The sequence below is a fragment of the Vicia villosa genome, linkage group LG1 (assembly GCF_029867415.1).
Source record: "Vicia villosa cultivar HV-30 ecotype Madison, WI linkage group LG1, Vvil1.0, whole genome shotgun sequence".
Taxonomy (NCBI): domain Eukaryota; kingdom Viridiplantae; phylum Streptophyta; class Magnoliopsida; order Fabales; family Fabaceae; genus Vicia; species Vicia villosa.
This window is the reverse complement of record NC_081180.1, coordinates 232,582,361-232,595,706: the sequence shown is the minus strand read 5'-3', so window position 1 is coordinate 232,595,706 and position 13,346 is coordinate 232,582,361. Positions and strand designations below refer to the sequence as shown.

General features: G+C 30.6%; 1 protein-coding gene across 1 annotated transcript; it reads left to right on the top strand.

The window, feature by feature from the left end:
* Window positions 1-10,273: 10,273 nt before the first annotated feature.
* On the top strand, window positions 10,274-11,143 carry LOC131596459 (uncharacterized). The gene is made up of 3 exons (XM_058869115.1): window positions 10,274-10,378; window positions 10,446-10,547; window positions 10,658-11,143. The coding sequence occupies exons 1-3, from the start codon at window positions 10,274-10,276 to the stop codon at window positions 11,141-11,143; spliced, it is 693 nt and encodes a 230-aa protein (XP_058725098.1).
* Window positions 11,144-13,346: the final 2,203 nt, after the last annotated feature.

Below are 13,346 nucleotides of genomic sequence, written 5' to 3'. Positions count from 1 at the left end.
CAATGTTGGATTTTACTCCACTGTTTGGAATATATAGCATTAATAGAAATGATTTGCATATTTCGAAATTTTAGATAATCTTATTTCCAATTGATGTTAGTGTGGTTGTTCAATGGTCTTTTACAGCTATGTATCTTCCTGGACAAACTAATGCCCAGTCTTTCATCGCAGGCAAAAGGTTTTTAATACTAAGAATGACGGGTCAAAAGGGAGCAGGAAGTGGTTCACGTCCTTTAGTATTTTTATATTTATTTCTCTAATATAGTTCCCAATTGAAATCAATATTTTTTCTGAGCAGATAAATGGTTCTTTTTAGGAGTGTGTTTCATTCAAAGGTTAGTTTATTCACGCATTACCTTTTAATTATATGGTTAAGCGGTGGTATGAATACAAATATATTCTTTTCTTTATGTTTGTAAGGTTATAATTTAATGAGTAAAGTGTAAGTATGTTTTTTACTAAATTATAACTAGCATCTTGTGGGAAAAAAAATACAAGTTTACCCATGATTCACTGTAAAAATGAAATTCCAAAATAGCTTTCTTCAAGTGTGAAGATATCTATAAGTTGTTTGCCCATGATTGAATGTACTTTGATAATGTGTTGTCAAATATGACTACTTTATTAGATCACATGTTTTTGGATGTGAAAGTAATTAAGTTTGAATTCTAAAATATGATTTGTTAACTATTTACATGCATACAATGACTTGAAGGGGTTGTGTTTAGAGGTTAATGGGAGGGTGCAGCATGATAGTTATGACTTGAAATACCTTCAGCAATGCAAATTCCCAACAGATTCAAATGAAAGAAATTGGCGTCTTAAAATATAGGGCGTGAATGTTTACTGGAACTATGATAATGATTAAAAGGCTTCCACATTTTTTTCTAATCCTTTGGCATCACAAGTCTTGATTAACTTAAGTGAAACTTCTATTTAATTCTCCATCTCTAAACTTTATTTTGTTTTTACTTATTTTATTTTATGGTTATGCTAGGAGATGTTGTTTCCGTTCATCAATGTTTGTTTCTCAAATATGAATTCTTCATGTGGATGTTACATAAAACATGAGTTATTGTATTATTTTTATATATACAAAATGTTAATTTATTAAATCTGTCTCATAGCTTTGTTTTGGGTCTCCTCTTGATACATTATCAGTGTTTGTTGGACACAGTGTTATGGATTAGTAGAATTTGAACAAATTTCTTCTCTTTTTTTTCTTTCTTTTTCTGCTTTTCATCTTTCAATAATTATACCCACATATATGATTTTGATCTCAATTATACTTCACCTTTTTTTTCTACTTTTCATATTTCAAAAAATTGGTGCAACGATTCAATATATACAGATAATGGAATACAACCATTAGGAACATGCGTCTCTATGTCAAATACTTCTCAAGTGGATATAAGTTGCAGTAAATAGATGAGTGGAACGAAATGATAGATGAATTGATTGATATCGAAAAATTATATATAAGTTGCTGTGATATTTTTTTTATTTCTTAATAATCTAACTAAATAAAACATATTTTAAAAAAAACTATGATTCAATTTATTAAATCTAATCAATTATTATTAAACCATTTACATTTTATGTAATTATAGTATATTTTATTTTGTAACGTTTATAAATAAATAAAACACATAATTTTAATTTTCATATTATATGATATTTATTCATATATAATTATAAACAGGAAAAGTGTATTATTTGTCAATCATTTTTTTGTTGATTTTATAGTATAATTAAATATTATTTATTAGATTAAAATATGTTATCTTTTAATAAACATATAAGGGTTTCACTCTAAAATTATTATATTTTAAAAATTATATTAAATTTCAATTAGCAAAATTTAAATAGACAATAAATATTTAATAAATAGTCGAAATTTTAAAAATTGAAACGTTCACGGCGTTATTAGATTTATTATAATAAAATAATTTAAAATTAACTCTAATTTTAAAATTTAAATAAACAATAATTATTCAATAAATTATATTTCCAAAAATATTAAATATTTTAATTGTGAAAATTGAAAAGTCCAATCATTATTATGAGACAAATCACACTTTATAATATTTAATTATTACTATCGAATTGGAAACTAAATCACTTTATGTCTTTTGATTATAGTGTAAAATATATTTCATACGTTAGTGTCAATACCAATTTACTAAGGAAATTCGCATTGTGCAACACTTAATTATTTTATTATTTTGTTTTTCATAATAATCAATGTTATCTTTTATTATTAAGCATAATTATCATTTGTTTTTTTAAAACTGATATTTGACGGGAAGTTGCTATAAATTTTACGTTTGGAAAAAAATTGACTAATATTTAAAAGTAATATTATTTGAATTGGAAAAATTATTTTATTCAAATATGTAGTTTTACGATTACCTCATCTAGATTCAACTGACTTTTGTTAATTCATTTGAATTCACAGGTGAATGTAAACGTATCTATGAGATACCAACTGCGGACTGTTCATTTGAATGGTCACCTTTTAAATATTTATCTTGATGTTGTTTTAAATATTATTGTAAGTACGAATCATTGTTTAACAGTTGATGCATATTATTAGTATATATTTGTAACTATGTCATTGTTAACCAATTATTTGTAACTATTTCAATGTTAACTAATTGAAAAATGAATTCAAACTTTACAAATGATAATTTGATAGACATTTGATGTGAATCCAAGCAGGACCCGTGCGATAGCACGGGTTTCTTACTAGTATACCCTACATTCGTTCAAACATAATCATTTTCAATCTTTATCTTTTCAAAAAAGTATATATATTTAAGGGACCAGCATAGTGTTTTTATTAGGCAAATGCTATGATATTTTGTTTAATATTTTTTCTAAAATAAAACTTAGGAAAATATTTATTTTTAAAATGTTAATATATGTGGTCTAAAATTTTTACATGAATTTTTTTAAATAATTTTATATTTATATTTTATTTTAGAGGAAATGAAAAAAAAAGAAAAGTGGGCCGAATAAATTCTTTATTAATTAAGCGCTTAAAGCTAGTACAGATAAAAAAAAACTTTTTTTATAAAGAATCTACTTTTTATTTTATTTTTCAAAAATACACTAACTTTAATTTGTTAATAAAAAATATGTGAGTTTTTTAAAATTAATTATTATGATGATGAGAAGTTAAAATGATAGTAAAAATAATGAAATGATTCTTTGGACATTTTTATTATTATTATCTTTTTGCTCATAAATAAAATTAATATAAATTTTTAAAATGTAAATATAACTTTTTATAAAATAAAATAAAATAAACAACCCTTATATTTAAAGGTGGACCTAAACGTTCAAAGAATTGAGTTCGACTTTGGATCTTTGAAACTGTCAAATAAAGGAGATTTATTTTCTTTTAGGGAATTGATAAGTGTTTTTTTTTCACTGAAAATGAAATCTAACAAAAATTCAATTGGTTTGCAGTCACTTTCATTTTTTTAGGGTGTGCTGGGGAGTCGCAAAACAGATTCGGTTCGTAGTCATGTCCGTTTTGTCCGCATTTTAGTACGGAGCGAATCAAAGTTTTCGGTTCTCATTCTTTAATGTGATCGTTCAGCTCTGTCCCATTTTTTATGCGGTCTTTTACGAGCACGTAAATTAACATAAACTTTAATATTTTTAGGCTTAAAAGATGTATTGTCTGTGGGCTTAATCTGTCCCGCTCTTACTTTTTTGCAAGACGGGATAAAGTTTTAGGCTCGCATCCCTAACTATGCCCCTACCCCATTTTATTTGTGAGCTTTTGTGGGACAGATCTAAACGAGACGGACATATCAGTTTGTCACCCCTAAATACTGGTGTGTATTAAATACATTGATTAAATAGACATTTCAAGAAGAAAAAAATTGTCTACTGACTTCAGCAAAAATAATAATCGCATTTATTTATTTGATAAAAATTTATTTTGAGTTAATTAATTTTATAAAATTGATTATTATTATTATTATTATTATTATTATTATTATTATTATTATTATTATTATTATTATTATAAGTCACTTTAGAAATACTGACTTATTGAAATTTTCTATGGAAAATAATCGGCAGGTATACCTGTGGATTTTTTTTACAATTTTATTAAATAAAATAAATTCTCTTCCGCAGAAATACCTATGAATTTTGTTGCGGAAGTTGTATTTTAAATAAAAAAATAAGTTTAAATAGTCTTTTGGTCCTTACAAGTTAGAGTGTTTTTAATTTTCGCCTTGTATCTTTTTTTTTCTTGGATAAAATCCTTAAATTTTAGATTTATTCCTAAAACTAAAATCCGTAAAAAAATTTGCAGATTTCCTATGAATTTTAACTTTAAGCACTAAAATCAAAAAAATGTATTTTAAAAATTCTAACTACATTACAAAATCCGCATGAAAGTTTATGTGGACTTTACTACAAACTTCTTTTTTTATTATCTTTTAGTATTTTTTTTTAATTAAGAAATAATGTAAAATATTTTTCTTTAAAAAAAATATTTTTTGCAAAAAATTAATAGATTTAAATGTTTTAAAAAAATAATAGTAGTTTATTTAAAGTCGATAAAAGATAGTTTTCTAAATTTAATAAAAGGTAGTTTTTAAATTTAATGTATTTTTTTTCAAAAATTCAATTTATATTTTAATAAAAGTATGAAAAATTGGAAAATATTGTATGACCAAAACTTAAATGGTGTAAATGTATTCAATTTTTATTTAAATAAAAAGTATGAAAAATTGAAAAATATTATGACCAAAACTTAAATTGTGTAAATATTTAAAAAAATAAAATTTGACTAAAATGTAAATAGTGGGTATCGAACCCAATTGTTAGTTATTCAAATTCATGAAGAAACCAACTATCAAGACACTAATTTATGTTAATAACTTTCTGAAACTAGTTTTACTACACTTTACTTATTTTGAAAAATAAAATCTTCAAACTAAAACGTAAATGAAAAATCTAACCTAATCATTTTCTTAGCGCTGGAAATGAGTCGAGTCGAACTCGCCTCAGCTCAGTTCGACTCGTTAAGAATTGGCCGAGTTTGAGTTCATGACGAATTTTTTTTTCAGTTCAAACTCGACTCGTTAAGAATTGGCCGAGTTTGATTTCGAGTTCGAGCTCATCACGAACTTTTTTTCAGCTCAAACTCGACTCGTTAGAAATTCACGAACATCTCGGTTCAACTCGTTAGATTTATCTTGTTAGGTTCAACTCGTTTATTTCCCGGACTTAAAAATAATTTTTTAATATCTATTATATATATATATATATATATATATATATATATATATATATATATTAAAAATAATTTTTTAATAATTTTCAAGTCTCTGATGTCTTTGAAGTTGAGATGACCAAGTCGATAATGTCACATCCATTCATCTCTGATAGGTGCAGTCGAAAGGCACTTGAAGGTTCTATTTTGAGACATATGAGCCTTCAAGATTAAACTTCCACTTGCATCGACGACTCTCATCATCTTGTCTTCGATCGACACTTTGTAGTTCTTTTCGACCAATTGCCCAATGTTGAGCAAGTTGCTCTTCATGTCTGGTATGTACAACACATTGGAAATTACTGACCTCTTGCCATCTTTCCTCATGATTAGAACGTATCCAATACCTTCAGCTGCTAGAGTGTTGTCATTTGTGAATTTCACCATGTTCTTCATTGAGGGCTTTATATTGACAAACCAATCTTTCCTTCCAGACATGTGTGATGAGCATCCTGAATCCAAGCACCATTGGTCCTTGAATTTTTCTTCATCTTTTGTTGTGACCATCATTTAATCATAAACCCTCATGTGATTGCATCAAGACCATTGGATCTCATTTTTGGCTCCAAATCCTTTTCCCAAGCCTAATTCTATTTTCCAATCCTAACTCCAAGCCACAAAATTTCCCAAGCCTAAGTGCTATAAATTGAGGCATTCCCCTCTTCATTTTTCAAGCTTTGATAGCCAAGAAAACTCTTGCTCTTTCTCTCCTCACCTCTTCCAAACCCCTCACTCAAAGCTCTTTTTCTTCCACACAAATTAGTGAGTCGCATCTTGAACCTCACTAATTTAGAGCTAAACCTCAACATAAACACTACTTTTTCTTCATCAATTGTGAGAGATCAAGGCTTGTGGTTGTGTGTTCTTGAAGAAGATTCAAAGTTTTGTGAAAGATTTGGTAAAATTTTAGATCCATTCCATAATTCAAGATGTGATCCATTGTTGTTTATGCTTGATGCACCTTTGGTGCTACATTGATGAGTTTTGCTTGCTTACTTGATACATTTTCGTGCACAAATTGATCCAAGATCACAAGGTGTTTGGTTTTATGTTTAAACAAGTTTTCTTCTCTTGATTTGCTTTTTTTTTTAAACTGTGTTGTGCAAATCGATTTACATCTGGTGCAAATCGATTTACACAACTGAAAAACTGCGCAGATTTGAAAACAGAGTTATGCAAATCGATTTACACTCTGTGCAAATCGATTTACATCTGGGCAGAATGCTTGTTTTTGTGGTTTTTGACTTGTTTTTGGTTCTAACTCATCTTCTACTCCTTTCTTTTAATATTTTCTTTGAATCACAAGTTAGAGGCCTAATTTCTCTCTAATTTCAATGGACTTAGGGCGTCGATAGGATGAGAATCCAAATCCGCAAAATTAAGTGATTGAAATTATGGATGAAAGGAGCCTTTGATGTGGTTCCATCTTTTGGATTCTTGGTAAAGACTAGATCACTCACCATTTTTATTTTCGTGCGGTATTGCTTTCGGAGAGTGATCTACATATCGCTTCTCTCGCATGCATTAGCACATAAAGTTTTGACCGGCCTCGTTGTAGGGTGATTTCTACATAAATCACTTGGCGATCTGCTTAACATAGCGCAATATTTCGTGTCCCGAATCAAAAAGATCAAATATGGAAGAGAATTGTATGCGGTTGATTTAAGACTTATGGAGGTTTATCGTGTAGTCGCTATGATTTTATCAAGCTTCTGATAAATTTCTATTGAATTTAAATCCAAGTACATCCTTCACTCACCATCGATCTTCATTACTAACTTTGATAACATACTTGACAAGTTTCAAGATGGTTATCTTTAACATCTAACAACTAACTTTAATTTCCGCACTTTATTATATTGCTCTTTATATTTCTCGCTTTATCGCTTTATTTTATCATTTCATCATATTTACATTCCGCTATTTTCTCTTTGTCCATTTGGACATTTATATTCCGCTATTTTCTCTTTGTCCATTTGGACGCTATGTTTATGCTTCCGCTATTTTTCTTTTGTCCACTTGGACCATACTTTACTTTTATGCCAAAACACTAATAAATAACAAAAATCTAAAAAACACCTAAGGCTCTCTTTTGGACTATTGGTTACTATCCCGAGCATTATGGAGATTTGGACTTATGGACCTAGCACCTCTGGACCCTTATTCTATTGTTACTCTGCTGTTATCCTGTCTGTCTGGCATTGGATTGTTGTCTGTTTATGTGTGCAGGTATTTCCTTGAAAGCCCTTGATGGTTAATTCCAAGGCATTGATATAAGGATTTTACCCGAAAACAGCCGTTACTCTGCCCGATTTTCGTCAGAATTTTAATGTGCTTAATGCGAAATGGTGCTAAGATAATAAGTTCATCTGGATCCCCAAGTGGTAATGTGATGGTTTAGTATTGATATTCCAAAGGATGAGAAATCTACCTTGACTCACAATGTCAAGTGTTGGCTTCTTATTTCGGTTAGACCGTTTCTTTCCTTAGCTTTTATTTTACGCAATAGGATAGCCTCTTCATCTCCTCCCATTCTTAAATTTTCAAAATCTTCTCCCTTTTTCAAAAACATTCTTATGTTTGCAAACCTTTTCAAAACCTTTTTCTTAAAAAATATCTTTTGCCCTTAGTGGCCTTTTCCTCTTTTCTTCAAAAGTTTAGACACTATTAATTGTCGAAACGAGTGGTTATACCCCACGATTTTGAAATTGATTGATATAATGAGATCTTTTCCGCGTGTGAGAGCTAGTGGCATACTCGTTGATTTTATCCGAGTTGGAGCCCTTCTTTCATTAGCGATGCAAAGAACTCGTTTGTTCTCATGCTCAAGATCAATGGCTGAGTATTTCTCTCCAACGACGATAAAGTGTTTATTCATTTTAAAAATGTTTTCCCTTTTAAGTGGAACTACATTAGCTCTGACTTCTCCATTGCACCGAGGAGGTATGTAGGCACAAGGCTTAACGTCTTGCCGAGCTTATTTTAAAAATAAAACAAACCCCTTTTTTAGCACACACGACACAGATTTTCAAAAAGGTTCCTGTGGAGTACCACAGATATGAGGGGTGCTTAAAACCTTCCCTTTGTATAATCAACACCCGAACCTGAGTTCTCTTTTTGTTTTAAAAACAAACTTTGGGTTTTACGTTCTTTTCCCTTTTCCTTTGGAAACAATAAAGCGCGGTGGCGATTTCAAACGAAATATTGAGTCAAGTCAATCCTATGGCTTAGATCTCAGAATTTCCCCGCTACAGTTGCCACGCGTCGAAAGAGGATTCGGGCGAGAGGGTTTGAATTTCGAAGTAATCTGTGTCACCAAACAAAGACAAATGGCGTCCCAAGGATTCTTGTGAGCAACGTGGCATCAGATTAGTGTAGGACCGTTAGGGTCGAAATTAGTATAAATAAGGGTCTTAATGTTAGGATTCCGTGTGTTCATTTTGTACAAATCACTCATAAATCACTTAAGTATTAAGTGTTTAACGAACGAGTTCGCTGAGAAATGTACGTATGACACCAACACCATTTTAAATACATTTGTATCTTTCTTTATTCAAGTATCTTTTCAATTCCTTTTATTTTCTTTGTTTAACTTTCATTTCGAAGCAACTTTACTTTCCTGCATTTAACATTCGAGCACGTTATATTCTTGCACTTTATATTTTTGCAATTTACACGCTTTTATTTATGTTTTCTCTGTCGAAAGTCACATTAATATGTATAACAAGTGTTGTTTCAAGTGAATAGTCATACATCACAAACTAGTTTTCTTGAAGCCAGAACAAACATGAACCAAATCATCTCGAAAGACAATTGTTTGACTATGTCCTAGGATCAATCTAGTCGATCCTGCGAGTAACCAAAGTATATTTTATAGTTTGGAGGACTAGCGGTTGTTTACCGGAAATCACCGTAAACACCATCACATTTATCTTCCTTTACAATCATTTCCCATTTTTCTACTACAGTTTTGATTGTCTTTTGTCTTCTGTTATATACTATATATATCACTATAGGAGTCTTATTTATAAATATTTTATTGCATGTAGTTTCTTGGAGCGGCTTATCTTGGACCCTTTGGAGTTTGGACACTACTTTCACATAATATTGAAAAAGATTTTCAAAGGAAAGAAAGAAAGATTCAAAAACTGTGGCAAAGGTGATATTGCAAAACCTTTTGTTCTTATTAATTGCATCTATTATGTTAATATCGGGACACACCATCAAATCACTATTCTTATTTTACCTTTTTTGTTGTGACCTTAGTCTCCATGTTATGCCCAAATATATATAGTACTTACTGGTACAATACAAGCACTAGTATTAATGGCTTTATTATGGTTGTTAGAAGCCTGGTTTGGTTTTATCATTGTCTAGTCTCATTCATCAAACTTACAAGTTCAAACTTAATTTTATTCTTTACCTTGAGGACAAGATGAATCTTGTAAGGGGAGTATTGTTAGATCTTAAGAGTTACTAGGTATTAAAACTGAATGTGGCTGTTCTATTTTATTAGGAAGTTAAGAATCCATAGATTACTTGTAAACACCAATAGTAACTTAAGAATAAACCTTAAGAATTAACTTTTATTCAATCTTATGTTTGCTTTCATTTTATGATTGAAGTACTCTTCCACTGGCAGTAACTTATATAGGAGCTGCAATGAAAATGGAAATTCCTCAGCATCGAACATGGATGTATAATAGGCTTCTCCCTGACCGGAGCGGACATACATATGAATTTTTAAAAGGAGTTGAAGATTTTATAACCTTTGCTTGTCAGTAAAAAGAGTATTTGAAGGATGGTGTAATAAGATGTCCATGTAAAAAGTGAAAAAATGAGGACCACCTCACACCGGATGAAGCAAATACTCATATTCACCAACATGGGTTTACACTGGAATATTGGAATTGGACATGCCATGGAGAGATAATCCCTCACATCAATGATAGCGACAATGATGATATAGATATGGTTGCATCTTGTAGTAGTGGTCAACAATGGAGTTTTTCTATGGATGGTGCATCTCTTCACATGAGAGGATCTATTCCTCATCGTTTGCATTGGAAAAGAATGGTATATATTATAGGTTTTTCATTATATTTCTTAAATATAATAAATGACACTATTTTGTAATTTGTAGAGAAAGGAAAAGGGTGCAGATCCATCATTGACAGAGTTCTATTTTCGCACACATCGGAAAAATGATCAAAGTTGGGTAGGAGTTCATGCTCGATTTGCATATGTACGTATTTCGAAAAGTGTTAATTTGATTGAATTTCAAATCTACACATAAGTATTTTGGAAAGTATCACTTTTATTTAATTCCTTACTATTTTTTCAATTTTCTTTTAGGATAAATTTGAACAGAAAAAGTTGGAGATTTCTTCTCAGAATCCAACTATTCCGGGAGAGGACGAAGTTGATAGTCAACCAACTATTAAAATGACACGTGATTTGGATATATGGGTAGAGTCGGTTGGAAAGAAAAAAGGGAGAGTATTTGGTCTTAGAACTGTTTCTAAGACTTTGGTTTCAGTATCAAAGAAACCCTCAAGTCTTTCAAGTAACTCTCAAGAGGTTGATATTTTGAGAAGTCAAATCCTTGCTTTAAATGCATCGTTGCAAAGACAAGAACAAGAGAAGCTGGTGATGAGGCAACAATTGCATCGACTAGAAAAAGATATGGTTGAAGCGAATAATAAAATTTCATTTTTAATGAATCATTTAGACTTTGCTGGGTCTTCTTCTCATCCATCACAACCCACTAATGAAAGTGATCACACAAATGAAGATGGTGTCGATGAATCAAATGAAGAAGACCTTAGTAATGAATTTTGATTTGTACTTTTTGTCTTCTTGACTTGGTTGTAATTTGGATTGTTTTATCTTTTTAACTTGGTTAACAAATAACTTGGTTTTTTGAGTCATTTTTAATAATGTGACTATGTAAGTACTTGTACCAACTTTGTACTAGATTTTATGGTACTTTGTTGTCCTATGAATTTGAATGTCTTATTTACATTGAAAACATTTTAAATTCTAATTTTATTTTATATCATAATTATTTTAATATATAATTTATAATGTTTCAAAAGTTTATTAAAATAAAAAATTATTTAACTTGAGATAAAAAGTACATGCAGATTTAAATTTGCTGCGGGTTATTTTCTCCAGAACTTCCTGCCAAAAATATTACCCACAAAGGTTTTAGCTGGGGACAGAAAACCGCAAGAAACGTTTTTCCTCCAGAATTTTAGCTAAAATCCATAGGAAAAACGTGTATTTCTAACAGTAAGTGAGTTGACTGAAAAATAATACTACCTCTGTCCCTAATTATAAGACCCTTTTGAGTTTTTTTCCTATCCCTTTTTATAAGACCTTCTTCAACTTTCAAAATGTATTAATTATTTTTTTTTCAAACACACCCTTAATTATATCATATCTTTTTCTACAATCAATAGTAAATACACATGTATGAAAATCAATTATTTCTCTCATAAGGATAAATTTGTAAAATTGTACAAATAGTCAATAAATTTAATATCCTAACCAAGTTTCTTAATTAACTACCTCTGTCTCTAAATATAAGATATAAGTATTTGGACATTAACAATGTTGTGAACTATATGAAGCACATTAGGACTATATTGGATCTATCAGATATCTATAAGTCAACTACGCTAACCAACTCGCACTTATCCACCAACGATCTCTGAAATCTGTTAATATAAATACTATTTGTCAATAATGCATCAAAGTAAAGTCAGCCTGTAAATAAGGGTCTTGCCACTAGGTACAATCACATAATCAATTTGTTCATATGATACTTGCTAACCAACTGTCTAACTTAGACATTAAAGTATCTTTTGCAACTATCATTCCCCCATTGTCAGACCGAGGAGATAAATAGAGTTGGGAAAGGAGATCAAAGTGATACAACTAGCAAAACAAAGTAAACATTATATGCTCAAGTGATCAATCCTTTAAGTTCATACATGTACATTGGCCCCCACTATGGAGGTTTGATGAAAGATTTCCTAGGCATCATAAACCAACTTGCATAAGGTAACCAAAAGTCAGGCTCCATAAGAACGTTCGTAAAGAGAGTTGATGGAAATAACTACAGCCCCCATAACGACGAACACGGATGCAATGATTTCCCACTTCATGGGCATATTGATGAACATAAGAATCATACCCATCAATGTATCTCTTAGTAAAGAGTTATTGGACAAAAAGATTCATAATATGTGATATTCAGCTACCCTAGCACCACAAATGAATCTTAAGTGGCATAATTGGTCTTATGGAAGTACAAATCAGATAGCTTAAAGAGAAAGTAAGGAACATTGAAGACAATATGAGGCCTCAGAGACACACACCTCTTTTATACGACCCTCAAAGAAGCATAGTTATCTCGAACGCATGGGGTGAAACCTCGTTCTTTAGTGCATCAAGGAGGAAGGTGACAAGGGAGAACATCACCCAACTCCCTTTTACTAGAGACATCAATGATGAACCAATACTAAGATAGTTTTTGCTTCCAACATTTGAAAAGTACAACGACAAGATAGATCCGCAAAATCACATGGTCTATCTCATTGTCAAGAAGTAGCATTATAAGGCCTTTGATGCCCTTAAATGCATTATTTTCGTGTGCAAGTTGAAGATAGTTGCAACTATGTGGTTTCCCACCTCCCTAAGAAGTTAATCAATCTTAAAAGCAACTCAAGAAGCAATTCATCATCAATTGGATAACATAGTGGAGCTCGATGTGCCTAGTCATATTTAGGAAAAAATATGACAAATCTCCTAGCTCCTTTATTGATCTCCTAAATGATGATACAACTCAAATCATAAACCTTAACCTTGACTTGTTATCACACTCATTGATAATAAGTCTTAATATAAGCCTATTATCTCCGCCATTAGCACGTCAGTTATCCGATATGCTATACCAGCTTAGAAGTAGAGCATAAAGCTACATAATAATGTAGGAAATCTCTGCAAAAAAAGGAGACTGTAAGAAGTCCCTTCAAAA